A 26,178-nucleotide genomic window follows, 5' to 3' on the forward strand; every position below is an offset into this window, starting at 1 on the left:
CCAATAAATTCCAGCAAATTGCTGTTAAAAAAATGAGGCTCATTCATGGTCCTTAGAAATTTTTAACAAAAAAGAAACATCAAAATTTTGAAGTCAAAGATGACCTCTTCAAGCATTTTCTAAACTATGCAGTATAGCAAATTGCAGAAGTACAATTTTGTTTCAGTGTTGCGTGGCACCCCATAGATAAGTTCTACCTGAAAATCTTTCTAATTAAGAAAGAAGAGAACTACTTTAGGAGATGAGCTTGATGAAAGAAACAAGTCTTGAAATGAAATTCATACATTTCCCATCACAAGTGAAACTTATATGAAAGAAAAGGGTTAGAAAAATGATTATCTCATCACCATTCTACAGTGCATAATAATGCTTAGATAAATTTCTTAATAAACATGAAAGAAACAAATGCTGAAGTTCATCAAAATAATCCATGCGAATTTAATTTTTCTATCAAGATTCAGAATTTCTTTTTCGTAAAAGATAAGATTCATTTCAAATAAAATCTCGTTCATTTAAACAAACCTCAGTCCGTTCATACAACACATGGTTCTTAGTGAAATACATGTGTGTATCTCGTCCTTGTGCAAGCATCTCGGGATCTATCGGACCAAGTATACCTATTATACGTGCAAGCAATGTTGCCAAGGAATCATTTTCAAATAGAACCTACAGTGAAAAATCATTTCAGTCAGACACAAATGCTCTATAAAGTTGAACTAACAACTGTGTCAAGAAAATGTCATGGGTCCACTAATTATGATACAAAATCAGATGCTCAAAAATCTAGAAAAGGAACAATACTAAGGATCTTTGTCATTTATTTATAATACATGAATGCTGAAACAGAAAATGGGGTAGATTTTGTAATATTGCTGTCAGGATTCAACTATGTAATTTTTAGTCAAACTCATTGACCCATATTTCACGAGTAGTAATTCACAAGAACCATTTCTCATGAGAATGAATGGAACACTTTGCACTCATTGCATCTAGGTGATGGCGGTCACATGATTATAGCACACTCATTTTTTATGTTGAAAACATATTGAATAACTTACCAAATATTTCAATTACAGGTTTAATAAGTATCACCAATACTTCTCTTTATGTTTTTACCTTATTGCTGCACAGAATTAATAGATAATAGAAGTGAATAAAGCAACACCGAAAAATGACAGAATGTGAAAGTATTCATCAAGTGCAACCACCATGCAAAGAACTATCTTAGATTTCAGTTTACAGCTCAACTTAGAGAATTGTTTCACTCAAAAATCACATGCTTAACGCCAAATATACATATGCATTTCTTTTTAACTTAGTCTTCGAGACAAAAGTACAACGCAAAGGAAGATTTAGTACTTTTCTCATAGGGTTACAGTACATTAGATGTTCTTTAAGTTATGCTTTGAATTTATCTCTATTAGAAGTTAAATTTCAAAATACAATAAGGATTTTCCTTTTACTGTGAAAAGGGATTAGGTAAAGAAAACATGGCTGCCCATAATATAGTGGGTCATGCTTTAGGGGCAGCCACTTGTTTTCTAGGTTTTATATAAACTCTCTCAGATGAAAGTAAAATATATGTATATCTTTAAAAGTACCATGCCATTTTTCATAGTGTATAAAGCATAATTGCCGAACTTAGCATAATTGCCGAACTTGGCAAGTCGTGAGGCAAGTGATCCTAAACAAGTCCAGTGGGGAAAAAATAGGTTGCAACTAAGTGTAAATTTTGGGGGGTTTGTCTTATATTTCTCTCTTTCACCCTGAAGGCAACTTGATTTCATTTACAGGCCAAGGAGAAAGAAAAGTAAAAGTACTTTTGAGCCAAATTGGATTGTATTCAAAGGAAACCAGCAAAGGAGATTGAGAAAAAATCGGTGGCTGAATTACATTTGGGTAGATTTGCAGCTACTTGAGGTGCAACTAGAGGAGTCTACAAACGATTGGGAAGAGCTCACCATTGATTTCAAGCAAGATTTAAGAGGCAAGCTTGTATTTGAAGGATTTTTTTGGTTTTTTAAATAAAAACTTCATTTTTCTTTTTTTCTTTTTTGTTTATTAGGACCAAATAAAAAAACCTAGATGTTATTTTTTTGTTAATTAACCCTAGGTGTCTTTTGTATTAAAAAAAAAATAGTTTTATAGATTCTCTACAGAAACCTCAAAGTCTGATTCAATTCTATACAAAGTCTGGTCCTTGTCAAATTCTCTTGCAGACAATGAATTTGTGCAAATTCTGTCAAAGGAACCTGGGTAGAATTTGAAGTGAATTTTGAAGAATTTGCTGCCCAGTGGCTGAACCTGGGCTGAATTTTGTATCAAAACATTTTGACTTCTTTGAAAAAAATTTGTGCCTAATTTGGTCTATTTGATCCTCTCAACCCTCAAGTGACCACTAAAAAGACCAAAAAAGATGGTCTATATGTCATTTATGCATTTGTGAATGAAAATGAACACTTGCTTATAGAGGAAATCCAAATTGACAATAGTAGCATCCAAATTGACGATTATAGAGGAATTTCTTTTAAAAATATATGGTATATTTGAATCTAGGCTTAAAATTTGAATCTCAACTTTTGATCTAGCCTGGTTAGAAATCCTCTAACCAATACAAAGCAAAAATTCAGATAATTGCACTTATCTTTTGACAATTCCTTTCATTCTCAAACTATCCCCTTGATATGGAAATATGTTCCATGCATGTGACCAAACAAGTCTATCATGTTGTATGTATGGCTAAATGATGCAATTAATAGCCTATTGAACTGAAACATAAATATGGTGGTGTATTTTGCTATGTTGCTTTACTATTAGCATAGTGATGTATAGACTTATTTGTTCTTGCATATATATGCACACACATATATTTTTTAAAAACATGTGTTTTTGTACACGGATGAACCCAAAACTAATCCGAACCCAACCCCCAAAAAATATTAACGAATTTTGAACCCAAATCTCGAACCCACATCCGTACTGGAATCCGAACAAGCAACTTAGTTGCAAACTGTAAATTTTATTTATATAAGTTTAATTATAAAACGTAATGTTAATTGTTTTTTTATTTATATGTTATTGTAGCATTCTTTATATTTCTATATTATCTGTCACAATATCCAAAATTAGGGGAACCTTTTTGAATCATGGCATCGTTGGGGAAGAGAAAAGAGAGTTAACTTGTATTTATTACAAACAAATTTTGCAAGTGGCATTAACATATTAAAACACCATCTTACACATACCATGTAGAGATGCTCAACCATGCCCAACCATACCTGTGGATGTTATGCATGAAGTGCAAAATACAATTAGATAACTTTGAGCAGAAGGGGCTTAAAACAAGCAAAAAGAGAAAACGGTGGCCTTTGGTGGAATTGGAGTGTTGTCTTTCTTCATTCCTCCACTTTGTCCATCCTCGAGTAGAGATAGTGGTAGTATTAGTAGCAGTTCCAATGTTAGCATTGGGCCTAGAGTTCATGAATCTAGTTTAGAAACATATATTTTGCCACAAACTACTTTGACTTCCCAACCGTCACCTGAGAGCATGGGCTGGACTTGGAACAAAGATAAACATGATGCAGCCAAAACAGCAACTGGAGACTTATGGTTCTATTACACAATTTTATTCCATGCAGCCAAGTAATTTGTTTTTGTTTTAAAATACATAATTTCATTCTTGGTCTCTTGATTTTGTAATTTTACTCTCAATTTTACAACACTTGTTTTTTATTTAATTCATTCACAAGTGTTAAGTCTCCTTACTGGCAAAATATGGGGGATGCTAATAGATTTTATGAAGCAGGATTCAAAGCCCCTAATGCTAAGGAGATTAAGGGTCTCAGTCTGTCTCAAAAGGTGGCTGATGCAAAAGCCAAAATTGATGAGCAACAAGAGATGTGGAGGAAGAAAGGTTGCACCATCATGGCTGGTGGTTGGACAGATAGACAAATAGAAAACTGCTAAATTTTTAGGTTTGCTCCTCAGGTGACTATACTTCTTGAAATGCATTGATTTAGTGATTAAGATTTTTAGCTTATACTTCATCAGATTATTGATTATGTTATTTCTCAGCTGATAATGATCATAAAATATATTGATGCTTGGGGAAACTCGAAAAATGTCAAATTCATTTGTAAAGCTTTGGAAGGAATCTTAGACGTGGGTGAGAAGAACATAGTGCATGTAATTATGAATAATGCAGAAAATTATGTTGTTGCAAGTAAACTACTATCATTATTCTGAACTCCTTTTGCTGCTCATTGCCTTGACTTCATAAGTTTATAAAGAGAAGTTATATTGATTATTTAATATTATTTCTTTAATTGGAAATGATGAAATAATATTAAATACATAATGTGACTTTCAAAAAATTAATTAAAGTCACAAATATAGCATAACCATGTGGGATATTGTTGGGATTGAAAACTATTAAAAAATAATAGGCTCGAGATTGGTAAAAGTCATATTGCTTCAATAATTTTATTCTCTAATGTTTTGAGATCTTTTTTTTAAATTCATATTCTCCGAATCGGAGCCAGGAACACCATTTTCAACATTGGGAGACCTGTCCTAGGTGGTCTTAGAGAAATTAATTAGATATCTTGGTTGGGATTAGCTTTAAAACATTTGTAGTGTCACGGATAATGAGTGGTATGTAAACATTTATATTTGGTTGATTTCTATGCGATTATTTGATGTTTGGCTCATTATTTGGATATACAAGGGTTTTTATTGCATATTCTTCATCGTATAAAATATATTAGGAGTCAAAATTAAAATATTATGCAAGATTTATATTAATTATTGGAATTACTAGAAACTTGAACAAATCAGAGAATCTAAAATCTTATTATTATTCATCCTATTAATTGGACATGTTCCATATTCTGCGGAAACTTTTGGGCATTCAAAATCAAAGCTTATTTGGAGCAATTCATGGAGGCTTGTACTATTTGACAAGAAACTATTATGGTAAATTGATGTTGCTGTAGTTGTATTAAATAAAGGAGATTGAAGCTCCTTATAAAGATTTACAAAGAAAATGTTTCTAAAAGAAACAATCATGAATGAAATGTTAAAATACAGCTTCTGGTGAAGTGAAATATACATCTTTCTAGATATATATATATATATATATATATATATATATATATATGTTTTGGTGACTTCACCATTATTGTGTGTGTGTGTGTGTGTGTGTGTGTACATACACACACACACATATGTAATGTCCCTATTTTTAGCAAGCTCCTACAATTGGCTAGGTCAGTTCACCATCACAACCCTCATGGGCTAATGGTGGATTTGAGGGTCTCAGTTGTGTGGTTATAGGCTTTCCAAAAGCCTAGGGTGTGTTTTGGCTCTGTTTGAGAGACTTACTATTTATAGTAAGTCAATCCGTTGGTTCCAATGAGCTTAGTTGATTTAAAGGAGTTGGAGGATGCTCTCAATTTTTATTTCAGGCTTCCAGTTTGAGCTCCAAGAATCTTGGAGGGAGCATCTATTTATAGTCACCCTGTCAGGTCCATTCATCATCTTTCATCATCAGGATCACTTTGGTGTTGTCAAATTTTGATTCTGATGACTCTTTAGTTGTTTTCGCAAGACGGCTGAATTATTATTATTATTCATCTAAATAAGCTAAGGTTGCTATTTTTAATAGTGTTGTTGGTTGGTCACCACAGTATCATAGCTCGTTGGAACCGGAACGAAAAGTTTTAAATTATGGGAACAAGAAACAGTGGTCTTACCGTCTTACGTGTCAGAATTTTAAGTTATGGTGGAAAAGGTCATTTTTGGAGCCAAAAGCAATTAATAAATCAGATTATAATGGCACTTTATTATATTTTAATGTTGTGTGTCAAAAACTTCTTAAGTGAAGTTCATTTGGGAAACTTTGTGCCATTTGGAGATTATAAATATGAGCCCATTTGATGAGTAAAGCATCCAATTATTTGATTGTCTTTTTTTGCTCTTATTGTCTATGTGACATTTCTAAGTCTGAAGTTTGTGCCCTTGCTATAGTATAAGGGTTTGCGATCTATAGTTGAAGTATTATAGATTTAATTCTGAGAATCCACATCTAAGGTACTGTGGACTTTTAAGTTTTATTATAGTCTCCTCTTGCTGTATTAACTGTGGTTGAGGAGCATTTATACAATTGAATATTATAATTTCTCTATTGTTGGACGAGGGTTTAGTCTGTAGATTGGAGTTTGTTTTGGGCAGTATTTGTAAGGGTAGACTGTGAACGCCAAATTGAAATTGGACCAAGCGGCTTTCAGTTTGACTTTGCAATTACATTCTACAACATAAGACCAGATTCTTAATTTGTAAAATTCAGTTAATATTACATAATTTGAAAGTAAACAGGCTGGCTTCAAATTCTGATTTATAATCACCCAACAATTAAATTCCCTTTTCATTATATTGCTATATGGTTTGTTGTTGAATGAATTCAGAGGTTGGTGTGAATCATTTCAGAATTGTTTATTAGCGTTTGGTATTTATTTATGCAAAACTTATAAGGCCAAAATTAAATAAATTTGTGATCAGTTTCCTGTACATCCTAATATTGTGTTTGAAAATTTAAAACGTCATATATTCAGTGGTAATTGGGTTGCTTGCCAAGTGTTTGACAAAATGTCAAACCATTGAAATGTGAAAGAAATTGATGCTTGATTAAGCTATAACCAGACAAGATTATTATAGTGGTATTAGAGCAATTTCCTGTCATCCTGTGGGGTAGGAAAGTTATTTCATTTTCAGATCTGATTATTTGTTTATCTCTTTGCTTATTGTCTTTGTGACAATTCTGAGTCTGTGGTTTTGTGCCCTTGCTGAAGTATATGGGTTTGAGACTTTGTTTGTGCATCAATCCACTGCTCAAGTAAAGTGGTATTGATTTAATTTTCAATCTAAATTGAAGAGACTTCTCATATTGTGTCTACTATGGCTGAGAAGTGACTGGCTTGCTAAAGGAGATTTAATTACCTTCTGATCTGCATTTTGGGAGTTTGATTTGGAGTTGTTTTTATATTTCAAGGCCAAGGGTGTGTTCATTTTAGAGAGGCTATGATACAATTCTGAGGGCCTGCGTTGCAATTTCTAAGGCCTGCGAGTGATATGAAAGCCTTGTGATTAGATTTCTTGAGCCTGCAATTTATTGCAAAGCCCTATTGAATGCTTGACGAACAACAATAAGGGCCAACAGTGGTTAATTAAGGACCTACAATCAGTTATTTGGGTTTGCATTTCATATCTGGGCATCAAATGTTTAATTTACAAGGACTGCAGCTAGTAACTATAACCATTGCAACTATGCAAGGAGCGATTTCATTTCCAAGTTCTTGTAATTTTTTGATATATTGATTACTGGTGAATGTGATGTTGTAAATGCAACTATGTTTTAGTAATTTGTTGGTCTATCGCCAATCTGAAATGGAATTCTAATTCAAGTTAACAAGTGAAGAATCATAGTGTATTGTAATTCTTTTCTTGGAATATATTTGTTTTCATATAGACATTACTAGGGAAAAATAATTAAAACAAATACATCATAGTTGATTGCTTGCCAAGTGTTTGACGTAATGTCAAATCATTGAAATATGAAAGAAATTGATGCTTGATTTAGCTATAACCAGACAGAGTTTTCATAGTGGTATTAGAGCGTGGTTTCCTGCCAGCCTGCAGGAATTAGGCTCAATTCTTATTTTGTCCAGTGTTGACTTTGAAGATTTTCAGATTTGATTTCTAGAGTGACCAGCATTTGATTTTCTCTAGCTACAGACAAAAATAGGAGTAGCAGTTTTAGAAGTCAGTGGAGTAATGAGGAAGTTAGCGTAAAAATGAATGCCTTGCAGGAGAGTTTAGAGAAACTGAAGCTTCATCAATAGATGTTGGTGGAGAGCTTGTCGGATCTCATGACAGTTGAGAGGGTAGCGAGGTATATGGTTTCTGCCTTTAGAAGGCCGACATCAAGGTTGCAGGGAAGGAAGCTTGAGTTATCCCTGACAGGTGTCCATGATGCTGATGTACCTATATTTAGTACAGCGCTTGCTAGCCCCATCTGAAGTGTTGATGATGGACTCATTTCACAGAGATCAGTAGATGTGTCAGTAACCCTTGGTGGATAGCAGCATTGAGCTTCAACAGGTTGAGGCTCCCAGAGTTGTTGTAGCTAGTACAGAGACAATTGATGCAATTGTTACTATTGACACTTCTGGCTCTCTCAAGGAGGGAATTATTATTGGAGATTTGTATGTGAGTTATCATAGTGTTGCTCCAGTACAGGAGGTAGTTGCTTCCTCAAGTGGGACTGAGGCACCTATGGAGTCACCCAACTATGATGTTGGTGATATAGGTGTTACAACAAAGTCGAGAGATGTGGATGAAAATACTATGAGCTACATCGTGTATGATATCCCTTATCAAATATTGGCTAATGACTCTGAGGAGGTTTTTGCTAAGTCCCAGGATCGATGTTTACATGATCTTACATTTGAGGTGGAAGCTGAGACATGCGAGGAGATTGATATTGTGAGGGCTTCCATTTCTTCAGATGAGGAGTTGTGCGAGGGTGATGACACACGTATAAGTGATCTTGTGGTGGGCAGTTCTGATTTAGTTTCCTATCATAGTACAGTTAGCAAGATAGAGAGATTGCATAGGAGTCTGGGGTTACAAAGATATCATGTGACTAGTCAACTGAAGGTGAGTGATAGTGACATTTCTTCAGCTCGTCGGCATCATGATGCTGTCCGTCAGATGCTAGCTACATCTGGTTGGGGTGCTCCTATGTCTGATGAGTGCAATGATGGTACTCTTTCTCTAACAGAGGTTCATGCGCTTTGAGAGGTGTCAGGATCTTGAAGCATAATTACTTGCAGCTATTTGCTGGCCAGGATTACCTTCTGGAGTGGAGTAGCACCTGTCATGAGACATTGTTAGAGAAAGAGGAGGTGGTGGAGCTCACCCAAGAGCTTGAGGTGACTATGGACTCTCTTCAGCGTTCTCAGTGGGCTCTTCAAGAGTCACAGTCACAATTGGATGAGGTCACCATGGAGTTGGAGCATGTTCGGACCACACCAGCCCCTGATCCAATTCAATTGTATATTGTGGTTGGCGATGAGTTTGCTTCTATGGTTGGGGATGATGGATGTGATGATGTGGCTGACACATCCGTCCAAGATATGGGTGCAGTAGATACGAATGAGATGAGAGTATCAGGGGAGTTGGGCTCTCATGCTGATTTGCTTCCTTCTGTTGGAAACGAATCTATTTCTTCATCTCATACAGCTGATAGCATTGGATAGTTGTCAGTGCCACATTTTCAAAGGGATCAGTTGTGGGTCCCAAGGGAGCAGGTTGATGCTTCCACTGTTCCACATATAATTTCTATTGCACAGAGTCCTTCATGGAGTATCTATTGGAGAGTTCAGATGTGAGGGACGATTCATACAAAATGTCTGAGGGTACTCTCATCCGAGGCTCTCGTGCTATTTAGAGGTTGGTGGGAAATACTGTAGAGACTCTGTCTACTATGCTTCCCCACAAGGATTTCGAGGTTGGGTTTGCTGAGAGGGTTGCCCAGGATCCTCCTCGACCAATAGTTCAGAGTCAGAGATTGGAGCCATCTTTTGATTCTTAGTTTGATGATGATGAGCCCTTGACAAAGATTGGGGGTTTTATCGACATTACACTGTGAGAAGTGCTCATCACTTTTCTTTTGACCCACAGGTAGAGGACTTAGTTTCATGTCAATGTGGGTTAACTCCAGTTTCATACCATCCATTATGCGATGGGTTATCACCATCTTTTGTAGATGGGATTGACAGTTGCAAGTTAGACCCCTTGCAGTATGTACACAACCAAAACAGTTTGGCAGAGGTTAGAGTTGGTGATAGTGTTTCAGTTACCTATCGTTGTTACCATCTCCACAATACAGTTGGGTGTGAGTATCAGTTTGATGGGGACTTAGGTGTGGACAAAGTTGGTATTTCAGTTGGATTGAGTTCCGATGGATTGTCATCACCATCAGTGTCTACAGTCAGTTTCCAGATGATTCTATCATTCATATCAGTTATCTAGGTGCTGATGCTACAAGAGTTTCTTGTACACAAGGATAATACACAGTTCTAGCTTTGGGATCCAAGGGGATTGTGATGTTCATTTTGCTCTGGGATTGCTTGCGGACAAGCAATCTTAGGGAGGGAGGACTATAATGTCCCCATTTTTAGCAGGTTCCTGCAGTTGAGTAGGTCAATTCACCATCGCAACCCTCGTGAGCTGAAAATGGGATTTGAGGGTCTCAGTTGTGTGGTTATAAGCTTTCCAGCAGCCTAGGGTATGTTTTGGCTCTGTTTGAGAGACTTACTATTTATAGTAAGTCAATCTGTTGGTTCCAATGAACTCAGTTGAATTAGAGGAGTTGGAGGATGCTCTCAATTTGAGCTCCAAGAATCTTGGAGGGAGCGTCTATTTATAGTAAGTCACCCTGTCAGGTCCATTTATCATCTTTCATCATCAGGATCACTTTTGTGTTGTCAAATTTTGATTCTAATGCCTCTTCAATTGTTTTCGCAAGACAAGTGAATTATTATTATTATTCATATAAATACGTTGTGGTTGTTATTTTTGATAACGTTGTTGGCTGGTCACCTCAGTATCATAGCTCGTTGGAACTGGGACGAAAAGTTTTAAATCATGGGAACAAAAAACAGTGGCCTTACGTGTCAGAATTTTAAGTTATGGTGGAAAAGGTCATTTTCGGAGCCAAAAGCAATTAATAAATCAGATTATAATGGCACTTTATTATATTTTAATGCTGTGTGTCGGAAGCTTCTTAAGTGAAATTCATTTGGGAAGCTTTGTGCCATTTGGAGATTATTAATATGAGCCCATTTGATGAGTAAAGCATCCAATTATTTGATTATCTTATTTTTCTTTTGTTGTCTATGTGACATTTCTGAGTCTGAAGTTTGTGCCCTTGCTGAAATATAAGGGTTTGCGATCTACAGCTGAAGTATTGTAGATTTAATTCAGAGAATCCACAAGTGAGGTATTGTGGACTTTTGAGTTTTATTATCGTCTCCTCTTTCTGTATTAACTGTGGCTAAGGAGCATTTATAAATATGAATATTATAATTTCCCTGTTGCTGGACGAGGGCATAGTCTGCAGATTGGAGTTTGTTTTGGGCAGCATTTGTAAGGGTAGACTATGAACACCAGATTGAAATTGGACCAAGCAGCTTTCAGTTTGACTTTGCAATTACATTCTACGGCAAAGATTAGGTTTTTAATTTGTAAAATTCAATTAACATTACATAGTTTGAAGTAAACAGGTTGGCTTCAAATTCTGATTTAAAATCAGTCAACAATTAAATTCCCTTTTCATTATATTGCTATATGGTTTGTTGATGAATGAATTCAGAGGCTAGTGTGAATCATTTCAGAATTGTTTATTGGCTTTTCGTATTTATTTATGCAAAACTTATAAGACCAAAATTAAATAAATTTGTGATCAGTTTCCTGTACATCCTGATATTGTGTTTAAAAATTTAAGACATCATATATTCAGTGGTAATTGGGTTGTTCGCCAAATGTTTGACAAAATGTCAAATCATTGAAATGTGAAAGAAATTGATGCTTGATTTAGCTATAACCAAACAAGGTTATTACAACATACATAAACATATATACATATATATTATTATATGATATATATATATATATATATATATATATAATTGAAGTTTATAATAAATCATATTTTCAGATATATATTTATTTATTTATTTCATAAATCTATTATATATAAACTCCCGATAACCTGTTTCCATCGGGCAAGTTAAATGAACTGTGGACACTATATTATTATGTTTGTGGTCATGTCCCTACGGGAACATGACCCCGTGTAAAAGTATACATATAGATTAATCGCTGGTTGATTAAAAACATCAATCACATCGGCCATGCTCTGATCTTGGCAGCGATTTCAGTCTATTTCAACAATAATATTATCATTGGAAATTCAGATCTGTTCAACAAGTTTGTTCAGTATAATATTCTGAATATTATTACATATATTATGTTCAATATATAGATAGAAGGTTCACTATAGTAGATCCCTATCAGAGATCCTTCTCTCTTACATGGTATCAGAGCCACCCTAATAGAGATTTCAGTCAATATCATATAAAATTAAAATCTATTTTGATATCCTCTATCTAAAACTATGGTAAATCACGTAAGACTAGAAGACAGACTTGAAGGGGCCTCCTACTTTGCATCATGGAAAATAGGAGTATTAATTATTCTACGAGAAATGTAATTAGAAGGGTACATAAAGGAAAATAAATCTATGCCAGAAAATGATCCAGACAAAACAACCTGAAAAAGACATAACAATAAAGCTATGAAGATCATTATAGATTTTGTCAAAGATCATTATAGATTAAGGGTACATAAAGGAAAATAAATCTATGCCAAAAAATGATCCAGACAAAACAACCTGAAAAAGACATAACAATAACGCTATGAAGATCATTATAGATTTTGTCAAAGATCACATCCTCCCATCTATATCAAGCCTTAAAACTGCTTTTGAAATGTTTTCCACCATTAAGAATACCTTTGAAATTAACAACACTATTAGATTGTTAACATTGAAGTAAGATCTATACATCAAAATGAACAATGGAGAATCGATTACATCTTATTTTTTAATAATCTCAAAGTTGAAAGATCAACTTGCAACTATTGGAAATCAAGTAGATGACAAAGAATTTGGCATTATAGCACTAAAAGGAATACCTATATCTTGGGAAACATTTATTTGTGGACTAAGCTCACGACCTAACCTCCCAAAATTTGAACAACTCAAAAACGAACGTACTCAAGAAGAGTCAAGATTAATTTCTAGAGGAATCAATTTAAATCAAGAGGGAGACATTCAAGCTCTCCAAGTGAATAACAACAATAAAGGAAAGAAAGATAAATTCAAATGGAAAAGAAAGGAGTTCAACAAAACATACAAGAAATGAGATTGTTCAAAAGTACAATGCTTCAAATGTGACAAATTTGGCCATAATCATAACTTTTGCCCGGAAAGGAAGAAAATTCAAGCAACTCTAGTAGAAGTCAAAGATAAAAAAGATGAAAAATTTGCATTCTACTTAGCACTCTCAAGTGAACTAAACTCCAACAAAAACACATGGATTATAGACAGTGGAGCATTGTGTCATATCACAAGCTTTAGAGATAAATTCAAAAGCTTTGAAGAATTTTCCTCTGAAGAAGTATTGGGGATAACTCTACACATCCAGTAAAAGGTATTGGATCATGTTCAATACAACTGAATTGAGGTATCACACTTCAACTAAAGAATGTTTGTTTTGTACCTGGTATAAGAAGAAATTTGGTCTCTATCTCTGGTCTTGCAGACCAAGGGTATCGAATTACATTTCAAGAAGATAAAGTACTATCTTGGCCAAAGAACTCCAACATTAAAAATGCTATATCCATCGGATTTAGAGATGGAAGCTTGAACAAACTATGTAACCATCAAAAACTAGCCCTAAATCATGAAATCTCAAACACGAACGAAATTTGGCATAGAAAACTAGGTCATCTTTATTTTTCATGCTTTATCATCCATAGAAAAAATAGTAATAGGGTTACCTAGTTTAAAGCTTGACCGTTCTGGTATTTGCAAAGGATGTGCCCTAGGTAAAAACACCAAAGGGTCCTTCCCCAAAAGTGAACACAAATCTATATCTATACTTGAACTCATTCATAATGATCTATGTGGTCCAATGTTTGTACCTTCCCTAAGAAAATGTCTCTACTATGTGATTTTTATAGATGACTATTCCAGGAGAATTTGGATTTACTTCCTTAAACAAAAGGAATCAACCGAAGTGTTATCCCAATTCAAAGAAGTTAAGGTAATAGTTGAAAACCATCTGAACAAAAAACAAAACCCTAAGATCAAATAATAGGGGTGAATACATCTCAAAAAAATTTAAAGATTTTTGCATCTCTGTTGGGATTAAGAGGGAGTTTTCTGTACCACATAATCCTCAACAAAATGGAGTCGCACAAAGGCAAAATAGATCCATTATCGAATTATCCAGAGCAATGATGTACGATCAAAACCTTCACACCTCCTTCTGGGCTGAAGCCTCTAACACTACAATCTATATTCAAAATAGATGTCCTCACTCAATATTGGAAAATACTACTCATAAATAAGTATTTACTGGAAACAACCCAGATTTAAGTCACCTAAGAATATTTGGGTGCCCTATATATATATTCACATCCCCAAAGAAAAGAGAACTAAACTAGACCCATCAGAAAAGAAGAGCATATTCATTGGATACAGTTAATCATCCAAAGGTTACATGATTTACATTCCTAGACAAAGAACTATTGAAATCAATAGAGATGTAAAATTTGAAGAAGACATTGCTTCTAACCTATCCAAGAAGATTGAAGAATCATACTTAAAACCTACCACTAAAGTAGATGAGAATCCTTCAGCTAAGAATGAGAGGGAGATTGATATTGGGAGTCTTACACTTCCTAATCCAAACTCAAGAAATCCTGAAAACACTAACAATATAAGGAGACCACTTTGGGCAAGAAAAATGATAGAAGAAAATCATATAGCACCTAATAAAGTCATCAGAGAAAACAAGAGAACAAGAAATCATTCATGCTATGTAGCACTTCTCTCCGAACTGATAAAAACAAATCCTACAAATGTAGAAGAAGCACTTTTGGGTCAATATTGGAAAGACACTATGATTGAAGAATATCAATCCATACTAAAAAATGATGTGTGGGATATTATACCCCGACCCAAAGAAAAATCAATTGTCTCTTCTAAATGGCTATTTAAAATCAAGGATGCACCAGATGGTAGCATTGAAAAATACGAAGCTAGATTTGTAGTTCGCAGATTCTCACAAAAGGAAGGAATAGATTATGAACAAACTTTTGCTCCAGTCACCCGTTACACTTCGGTTAGAACCATCATAGCTATTACAGCATCCAAAGGATAGAAGATACATCAAATGGAAGTCAAAACTGCATTCTAAAATGGTGAAATTGAAGAAGTATACATCGAACAACCTAAAGGGTTTAGCACTCATGACAAAAATTCTCATGTATGTACATCGTAAACTGAAAAAAGCATTGTATGGTCTTAAACAAGCACCCAGGGCATGGTATGAAAGAATAGACAACTCCCTCTCAAGATTAGGGTATTCCAAAAATGAAGTTGATCCTAACATATACTTAAAATAGTTAAAGGTGATGTGATTATTCATGTATTATATGTTGATTATTTACTAATAACAGGTGAACAACATCTTATAGCAACATGCAAGCAAGAACTAATAGTAAAATTCAACATGAAAGATCTAGGGCTTCTGCATTACTTCCTAGATCTAGAAGTCTAGCAAAAGGAGAAATATATCTTCTTAAGTCAAGGAAACTACATTGTTGACATTCTGACTAAGTTTGGAATGATGAATTGTAAACCCTTAACTACTCCGATGGAAGCTAATTTACATAAACCAAAGAATAATGGATTTGAATCTAAATCTATTGATCCTACTTACTATAGACAAATTATTGGATCATTGATGTACTTGGTAAACACTTGCCCCGATATCTATTATGCTACTAATGCCTTAAGTCAATTCATGTCTAAGCCAAAGAAGATACATCTCATGGCAGCCAAGCACATTTTATGATACTTAAGTGATAAAATTGGTATTGGACTCAAATATGATCAAGTTGAAATTAATCTTCATGGATATTCAAATTCTGATTGAGTAGGAAGCTCTACTGATCGTAAGAGTACTACAGGGTGTTGTTTCAGTCTCGAATCTACACTGATCTCCTGGTTTAGCAGAAAACAATCATCTGTCGCTTTAAGTTCTACTGAGGCAGAATATATAGCTTCTCCCATGGGAGCCAGAGAAGAAGTATGGTTAAGAAAACTACTAGTTGGATTATTCGAGAAACCCTTGAAACCTACAGTTATCCATTGTGACAATAAAAGTTGCATCAAGCTATCAGCAAATCCAATCTTTCACAATCGATCTAAGCATATTGAAATACCTTATCATTATATTAGAGATATGGTAGATCAAGATGTTCTCAAACTAGAATACATAAGTACAAATGAACAGAGAACAGATGTATTTACCAAACCTCTTGCCAAGCCCAAATTGGAATATTTCAAAGGCACACTTGGTATGGTTAAAATGTAATTGTAATCATTGAAATCAAGTTTCAGTTTTTTTCTTTTATTTATGTATATTCAGTGTTATATGCCACTATTTTATGGTTGCATTAGATATGTAATGAAAGGTGACGATCTTTCATTGACATTTATTATCAAAAGGTAATCATTGTAAGGTGAGGATCTTACGAATGATAGACCTATTATCATAACAAGCGTATGTTGTTATTCCGGATAACTAGAAGTCATGATAACAAACATATTACGATTAGACTTATTTTCCCAAAGTGTCGGAGATCATAATATTTGTCATGATAAAGTTCATGACATTGGGATTTCAATTATCTGATAGACTACTGGTTCTATGTATCAAAATCAGATAATTTATTCTCCTGATGGGTATCACTGAAAATGATACCAGTGCACACATGAAGAGAATGTGGGAAAAGAAACTTTTGTGTTTCACTTCTCGCTCGCTAAGAGGGAGTGTTAAAGTATAGCTTCTAGTGAAGTGAAATATACATCTTTCTATTTGTATGTTCTGGTGACTTAATCATTATTATATACATATATGTATGCATATATATACATACATAAATATAAATACATATATATTATTCTAATATATATATTATTTATTTATTTTGATCAATAATGGGCGAAGCCTAGATTCGTTATTATTATTTGGTTTAATTAATTATTTTTGTGTTAAGCTTGAGTAGACTTGAACCTAAGACCTCCCCACATGAGAGGCTCACAAGTTACCATTGTGTTTTAGGCTCTTGCCTCTTATGTATATATAATTGAAGTTTATACTTAATCATATTTTTAGATTTATTTATTTATTTATTTATTTATTTATTTATTTATTTCATAAATCTATTATAATAAACTCCTAATAACCTGCTTCCATTCGGAAAGTTAAATGAACTATTGCAGTGTATTATTATGTTAGTGGTCATGTCCATGTAGGGACATGACCCTATGTGGCCATAGGTCATGTAGAGTCATGTCCCTACGTGGACATTACCCTTTGTAAAAGTATACATATAGATTGATCACTAGTTGATTAAAAGCATCGATCACATTGGCCATGCTATGATCTTAGCAGCGATTTCAGTCTATTTCAACAATAATATTATCATTGGAACTTCAGATCTGTTCAAGGCAAGTTTGTTCAGTATAATATTCAAAATATTATTACATATATTCTGTTCAATATATAGATAGAAGGTCCACTATAGTAGATCTCTATCAGAGATCCTTCTCTTTTACACGAAAGACAGAAATAGAATCTACTAATTAAACTAAAGACTAACTAAGATGACCATTAAAGAAACATTAGAATATTCTAATACCCACCCTTAATGGTCATTGTCTAATTGTTGTCTTCTGGTCACAAATTCTACAAAACATTTTGTTGTTGCTAAGACCCTCCTTGGATTTGCAAAATGTTAATGAGCAATAAGCCAAAATTCGCTCATAATAGAATAGGGAAGGGTGCCCCCTTCTTCTGAATGTTTTCCAACAAGAGACAGGAGCCTACCATTGACTCTACCACAGAGATAAGTTTGCCACTAACCCTCCTAGAATCAGCAAAACATCTGACTAGAAATCATCACAAAATATCCAACCTAATGTTGGACAACGAAGCTGCTCTTCCTTGGAGACAAAGACAAACACTAAGGACAGCTAGCATGTTGTTGAGGAAAATTTAGCAAACCCTCCAAACTTTGCAGATGAGCATGATGTCCTAAAACAAACCGCAAAATCCATTATTTGGAGGAGAAAATCGATGAAAACCCAACACAATTCTAAGATGAAAATATGATCAAAACCTAGAATGATTTTTGAGGTGAAAAATCAATCAAAACCAGACAATAAAAAGCTTCATTTTCGAGAGAAAACGCTAAAAACCAACAAATAGTTTTTGAGAAAAAATTATAAACCCACCAAGGAATCTTATGCAACTTTGCAAATTATAGAATCAAAAAAAATTAAGGGAAAAATTATAGAAACCCATAAGAAAAAATTTTAAGGGATAAAATTATGAAAACCCATCAAAATATTTTAAGGGTGGCAAAACACGAGACTTTGCATGGTAAACCAGCACATGCAAGTACATGCAAGTACATACAACCCTCAAAAATTAGAAACATTTGTTGTAACCAAGAAATCGCATGATCAAAACCCTTAACCAAGCTTTGCAATTTCCAGCAAAAATCCTCAAAGATGAACCACAAAAATTTCATAAAATACCTCTTAACAATTTTTTTTTCTAAAAATTGAAAAGCAAACTTCTGGAAAAATTTTAGATCAAAAGAGGCTTGAATTTTTTTTTAAATATGCCAAATTTTATGAAATCTCATCAACCTACTCTGATACCTATTATGGTAAATTGATGTTGTTGGAGTTGTATTAAACAAAGGAGATGAAAGCTCCTTACAAAAATTTACAAAGACAGTGTTTCTAAAAGAAACAATCGTGAATGAAAGACAGAAATAGAAACTACTAAATAAACTAAAGAATGACTAAGATGATTATTAAAGAAACATTAGAATATTCTAATAGAAACAATGCAGCACGAAAACAATCATGTATATGCACTCTTATTGGGAAATGGGAGAACAACACTATGTGCTTGGATGACAATGAAGAATTCATTTGATAGTGTGTTTCACGACAAAACTAATGTCATAGAGAACTATACCCTAATCATTAGAAAACGATTGGGCACTAAATGCAGCTAATGGTTATCTAGCCGCACAATATAGTGGTCCAGTTTAGCATGAATCCTTTCTTGGTATTAATATATACTCATTTCATGTGTTGTATAATTGAAAGAATATCTATATTCTTTTGCGCCTTAGCTGCCGATTCGTGAAACTAATCTGAATCGGGAGCATGAATCGGATCCATGGATTCAAGAGTTTTTTATTTTCCCAATTATGATTTGTGGAGGATTCATGTGTGTGTGTATATACACACTAAAAAATAAGAGAAATATATATAATTCTAAAACTATGAGAGAGAAAAACCAATAATAAGTCATTGTACTTGCTTTGGCATTTGTTAAAAAGCAGTTATTTGGTTGCATAATAATTGTTTGATTAAATGCCTTTGTTGTAGCTATTCATTTTCAGTTTATAATAAATCAATAATATGCATGTCAAGTTCTTGTGAAAAATGTCCATTGCCTATAGGTGCATATTTGACATGTAGAAATCATATGTATGCATTCAAAAGGTCAGAAAGGATTGCATTTGCATTTTAAGTCTTTGCCTAGATATCTTAGAAATCATTTGCAAGCATTTAAACTTCATTTGAAACCACTCCAAGAAAGTGAAAACAATTTGAAAATAAAAGACAGCAAGATAGAACTTGCACGCAAAGTGTTTGACAAAATGTCAAACATCTGAAAACTAAAGCAATGTGGTGTTTAGCAAAGTTAGAACCAGCAGGACTTCTCACAGAAGAGAAAAGAAGAGAATGGAAAAAATACAGTTGCACTATTCTTTTCGATGGGTGGACGGATGGGAAAACCTGCACCATCCTTAAATTTTTGGCTACTTGCAAGAATAATGTGGTTTTGTTGAAAATAATGGATGCCTCCAACAAAATGAAAAATGTTAAAAGCTTTGGTTTTAATGTTGAAGCAAGTCGCAATGGAAGTGAGGATTGAACATGTGTTGCAAATAATAACTGAAACAAAGAAGCATATGTGGTGGCTGGTAAAATCCTCTAAGAGAAACACTAGACACTTTGTGTAGCACATGTTCTTAACCTTCTTTTGGAGGACATAGGAAAACTAGATTGAGTGACAAAAATTCTAGAGGATGTAAGAAGGATCACTAACTACATCTATAATCACCCTTGGGTTCTTCACTTGATGAGAGAACACACCCAAGGTAAAGAGTTGGTATGATTGGTTATCACAAGGTTTGCAATGATTTTCTTTACTTTGCAAAGCATTATTGGTTCATTGGTGATTTTGAAACAAATGTTTATGAGTCAAGCATGGTTATACTCAACTTGTTCAAAGAAGCCTAAAGTAGAGGGTGTTGCATGCATAGTCTTTCACAACCTATTTTCACAAAGAGCTACAGAGATTGCCAAGGTAATTCCAAAACTTGGAATTTTTTTTAAATCTGTCTTTTATTATTAATTTGTATTTTTAATGATTAATCATTCATATTTTTCAGTTGTAACTGTTAAAACCCTTGGTTAGAGTTTTCTACTTGGTAGATGGGGAACAAAACCCAATAAAGTATCTTTATGAGGTTGTGGACAAGGCCAATGAGTCTATCAAGAATTACTACAAGGGAGATTGCCTCAAATTTGATCCCATATAGAAAATAATTAATAGGAGGTGGAATAATCAGCTCTACCAACCCCCTCATGCAATAGGATACTTTCCTTAGCCTGTAATGTCCCTAGTTTTAGTAGGTTCCTACAGTTGGCTTGATTAGTTCACCATCGTGACCCTCGTCAGCTGACAATGGGATTTGAGGGTCTCAGTTGTGGGGTTATATGCTTTCCAGCAGCCTATGGTGTGTTTTGGCTTCATTTGAAGGACTTACTATTTATAGTAAGTCAATTGTTGGTTCCAATGAGCTCAGTGGAGTTAGAGGAGTTGAGTGATGCCCTTAGTTTTTATTTTGGGCTTATGGTTTGGGCTCCAAGAATCTTTGAGGGAGCATTTATTTATAGTAAGTCACAATGTCGAGTTCATTCATCATCTTTCTCCATCAAGATTACTTTGGTGTTGTTAGATTTTGATTCCGATGCTTCTTCAGTTGTTTTCGCAAGACGGGTGAATTTGTATTATTATTCATCTAAATATGCTAAGGTTATATTTTTGTTGGTGTTGTATATTGGTCACCTCAATATCATAGCTCATTGGAACCCGGATGAAAAGTTTTAAGTCATGGGCACAAGAAAAAGTGGCTTTGTGTGTCAGAATATTATGTTATGGTGGAAAAGGTCAATTTTGGGAACCAATAGTAATTAATAATCATATTATATGGCACTTTTTTATATTTTAATGTTGTGTTGAGGAAGCTTCTTAAGTGAAGTTGCATGTGGGAAACTTTGTGTCATTTGGAGATTATAAATATGAGCCCATTTGATGGGAAAAGCATCCAATTGAGCATTATTTTTCTCTTGTTGTCTTTGTGACACTTCTAAAGTTCTGGAATTTCGTGCCCTTACTGAAGAATAAGGGTTTGGGATCTACAGCTGAAATATTGTAAATTCAATTCTGAGGAATGCATTTTGCAGTTGTGTTGAGGTATACAAGTTGCTATCTCTCATACTGTTATCTATTGTGTCTAAGGAGATATTTTCTACTGAAAATCATTGTTTGATCTAAGAGGAGTTTAATTGGAATTATTAATTCGAACCTACGACTACTATATAGAGCCACGTTTTGGACATTTAAGGTTGTTGATTCACCAGGGAGGCAGCATTAGGGCATTAGAGACGTCTACAACCTTTATGAAGGTTGAGATGCCATTGATTTACCAGGGAGGCAGCATTATGGCATTAGATACGTTTGCAACCTTTATGAAGGTTGAGACGCCATTCATTGGAGATTGGGCATCATTCTCCAAGACCTGCGATTATTATTTTGGAGGCAGCAAATTACAACAAGGCCCACATTCCATATCTGGAGGCCTGCGGCTAAAACCAGAGACCTGTGAATTGTTATGTAAGCTGGGGTTTATGTTCATTGGCTGCAATTTTGAGTGAATGCACCTATAAATCGATTTCCGGGTTTCTTCTACTAGTTATAATTATTTTGTTAGCATTGTCATTTTGTTAAAAAACTGAATTGAATAAATAAGTATTTGCTATCCCAAGTTTGATGATGAATTAGAAATTGTAGTATTTGCAAATTTGAATTGTGTTGGAGGTTGTAACTTTGAATGGTAAAACAATTACCAGCCTAGCATCCATAAATTTGTATTGGTGTTGCATATTCATTGGAGAAAAAGAAACTCAAGTTATACATATTTCAATTCAAATTGAAAGAGAATTAAGGAAATTATCAATAATTTTGCCAATTCAGTTAAGAGCCAACCTAGGGTTATTACGGTGGTATCAGAGCAGTTTCTTGCCATACTATGGGGTAGTAAAGTATTTATTAATTCAGATTTTCTGTTGTATTGGGAGTGATCAGCACTCTCACATTTTCTAGCCATGGACAGACACAAGAGGACTAGTAGTTCTATGAGTCGATGGAGTAGTGTGGAGAATAGCAAGAAAATAAATACCTTGAGGGAGAGTATGGAAAAACTTAAGCTTCATCAACAGAGGTTGGCGGTGAGCTTGTCAAATCCAAAGACGATTAAAAGGGCAGCAAGGTATATAGTTTCCGCTTTTAGGAAACCAACGCCGAGGCTGCAAGGAAGAAGGCTTGAGCTCTCTCCAATTGACATTCAAGAGGCAAATGTACCTGTGTTCAATACAAAACCCACTAGTCCTATATGTAATTATGATGATGGACTTTCCACACAGAGACATGTGGATGTGTCAGTGCCACTAGTGGACAACAACACTAAACATCAACGGGTTGAGGATTCCAGAGTTGTTGCTGTGGGTGGATAGTGCAGGTGCTATTAGGAAATTAGTTACTGTTGATTGTTCAAAAATTCTCTCAAGGGGGTTGTTATTGGATATTTATATGACAATTGTCATAGTGTTGCTCCAGTATGTTGTCCTGCATTTTGTCACCACAAAATGTTGGTAACAGCACAAAACTTTTCAAAGTTAGTTTCACGTTTCTCTAAGCTTGAATTTGATATTTAATTGCTTAATGTTGATTGATCGATCCATTTCAACTCGTATATCGAATCATTTTACTGAAGGCCTTTGTCCAATCTTTTTCGTTTTGCTTTCTGTCGAGCTTTTGCTTATTTTTGAAGCCTTCATCGTCCTTTCTTTGCTTTTGAGTTTGCGCTTGTTGGTTTTTAGTCTTTTGATTTTGCTTATGTAATGCCTTTCACTTTTCCCTTCGATTCGGTCTAACCTAAAGCTCAATCCGAGTTGTCAGTCAAGAGATATGTCCATTTTAGTGCCTCAAAAGTGGACCTTTTTGGTGCAATAGCACGAATTAAAAATATGATGTGATAATTTTTTCTTGAATTTCACTTTTCGATAAATATAACTTCTATTCACTTTTTGTTATGTTTTTAAGTTACTTTAACTTTAAATTTTTAACTTAAAGTGACTATGGTGCACTTCATGTTATAATTTTAAATTGAGTTACTTTTTAATTTTTCACTTAAAGTAATTGTATAACTATATAGTTCCAGTTTAATTTTTTATTTTTAAATTAAATGCTTATTTAAATGTTACTTATAAATAGTGTTTATATGCTATATTTTTTAATATGATTGATAAATATTGTTTATGGCCTATTTAGTAACATTTTTATAAATTTAAGTGAATTAAATGACTTAAAGTCATCAAAAGTGGACATTTTATATGCAATTACCTGTAAAATCCATCAAAAGTGGACATTTTACATGTCACTACATATAAGTTCATTTTGGTGGACCTTTTTGATGTCATTACATCAAAAGGCTATCATAAGAGGACCTTTTTGATGCTACTGCATCAAAAGTGAAGTTTTTATGTCTTTACATCCAAAATGTGAGATGTATTTTAAAACATGCATCCTCCTCCAAAAAGTCCAATTTTGCTTGTATGCATATTTTAAAACATGCACCTCCTCCAAAAAGTGAGATTTTGCTTGTATGCACATTTTAAAACATGCTTTTGACTCAAAAGGTCTGATTTTATACTAAAGCATGTTTTAATATATGCCTTGGCCTCCAAAAAGTCCCATTTTGAAAACTACATGTTTTTGCCCTCCAAGAACCTGATTTTGATCATAAGTAGAGATTTTCCTGATGGAATTACATGAAATTTTTTCCATTTGAGGCATTTTTGGTGGGCAATGAGTTTTCTTGCATTCAAAATGGATTCAACAAGCTAAAAAAATGTTTTTGGAAGTTCCAAACTAGGGCATGTTTTTGAAGAAATCAGCAAATAACTTCAGTTTTGGTCCATGTTTTTGCTCCATTCCAAATTGATTTGACTTTATTTGATGTTTGCATGGCATGTTGGTGCACGATTTGAAGTTTAAACACCAAATCGATTTGCTCATGCACCATGGTGAAAAACATTTTTTGCTAAAACTGTCCCAAGCATATGCATTTTGAAAACGTTGAATTTTGGAGCAATCTTAGGGCACGTTTTGGCATCTTTAAACAACTTCTTTGCTTGCTTCCCTCTTCAATTCGAATTTGTAAAAAGTTGAAAGATTCAAACATTTTTGGAGAATTTTTCAACATTGAAACATCTTTCTCCTTCATTTTTGGCACTTAATCTTCATATAATTGGACTCTTTCTTTCTTGCTATTTAATTTGTGCTTATCTTGCTGATTTTATGCACGTAATTGCTTGATGATTGCCACTTGTTGAAACCTTTGCTATGGAAAGTGCATTTTCCTTTAAAAATGAAGAAATTGCTCATTTTCATGTTTTTGGTCCTTTCCCAAATCCCAATTTCAAATTTGAGTGTTGAAGTGTTGTGCTTCTTGGCATGTTTGAGTCACTTTACAAAGGTACGTTTTTCTTTGTATTTTTGTGTTTTGTGTTTGCCTGCTGGTTTTCTCCACTGTGGAGAAGTCAGAAGTTCTTTCCCAAGAACTTCTTGTTGCTTCACCTCATGCAAAAGTATATCACATTTTACATTTCGTTTCCATGTCACAACACCTCACCTCTCATCTAACAAATGCATTACATGTTTTCCATCTCATTCACCATCCGAACATGCATGTAATCTCATTTTTTGTTTCCATTTTCACTCATCTCACCTTTTGCATCTATTCGCACAACGCAATTACATGAAATGTCTTAGGTGTAATTACATCCAAAAGATCTGATTTTGATTAAAAGTCACATTTTGAAAAATCAAAAAGATGTCATTTTCATCTCCCATGTACTTTGACTTCCCCTTTTCATCAAAAGTGACTATAAAACTCATTTTCCCTCTTCCATTTTCCATTTCCGTCCCTCCATATGCATTTGCACCTCCATAAGAAAATACATATTTTCAGTTCTTTCCATGCCTTCCATCTCATCCTCCATTTGCACTTACATTTGAAGTGCATCCTCCATTCGCATTCACATCTCATCTCACCTTTCATCTCCCATTACATGTTGCACTTACATGTATTCATTTTTCATGCAATAATGCCTTGAAAATACTAAGTCACTTTTGAAATCAGCAATCTTCATTTGCACGTATTCCCATGTGTTCCACCTTCACATATTCTCATTTCATTCCGTTTCACTCCATCTTCCATATTTTTACTTTCATAACACTTCATTCCACATTCCGTTCATTTCATTTTCATCCATTGCATATGCATATGATTTCTTTGAGATCAATTCGTTAGATCTACCAAGTCTCCAATTTGTTTCCAAATCTTTGTTGATCACAAATCAACTTGTATGGCAATTCCATCTGATGATGTATTTATGTTTTGGGATTTTTGTGTTGCAGTACAAGCACAAGAAATATCCTCACCATCAAAATCCAAAGACAAAATGAAATATCAATATGATAAAGAATTGGCTCGTGCAGCTCCTTCATCAGTCATATCTATTCTAGATAGCGTGATGGACACAAAGATTGGTCATGTGGACGTGGTTGATTTTCTACAAAGAGTTGAAACTCTAGTTGGTCAAGAAATGAAGCGTATCAAGAGAAGCAACATTCACTTGGTGTCTACATTTCCTATGGCAGCCATAGAACCTAATTTCATTTTTGGATGTGCACGGTGGTTTACTCCAAAGATGAAGACTATCAAAGACATTGACGGCAAGGTTATCATTAGCCTTGA

General features: G+C 34.3%; 1 protein-coding gene across 1 annotated transcript in view; it reads right to left on the reverse strand.

The window, feature by feature from the left end:
• LOC149539268 (uncharacterized) overlaps positions 1-26,178 on the reverse strand; it is a 95,334-nt gene that overhangs the window by 21,972 nt on the left and 47,184 nt on the right. Inside the window, exon 7 of the mRNA XM_089800598.1 lies at positions 523-666. Within this exon, the coding sequence (XP_089656724.1) occupies positions 523-666 (144 nt within the window). The remainder of the gene's footprint in view (positions 1-522; positions 667-26,178) is intronic.

The sequence above is a fragment of the Cupressus sempervirens genome, chromosome 9 (genome assembly GCF_028749045.1).
Source record: "Cupressus sempervirens isolate cs-2001-9-10 chromosome 9, ASM2874904v1, whole genome shotgun sequence".
NCBI classification, from domain to species: domain Eukaryota; kingdom Viridiplantae; phylum Streptophyta; class Pinopsida; order Cupressales; family Cupressaceae; genus Cupressus; species Cupressus sempervirens.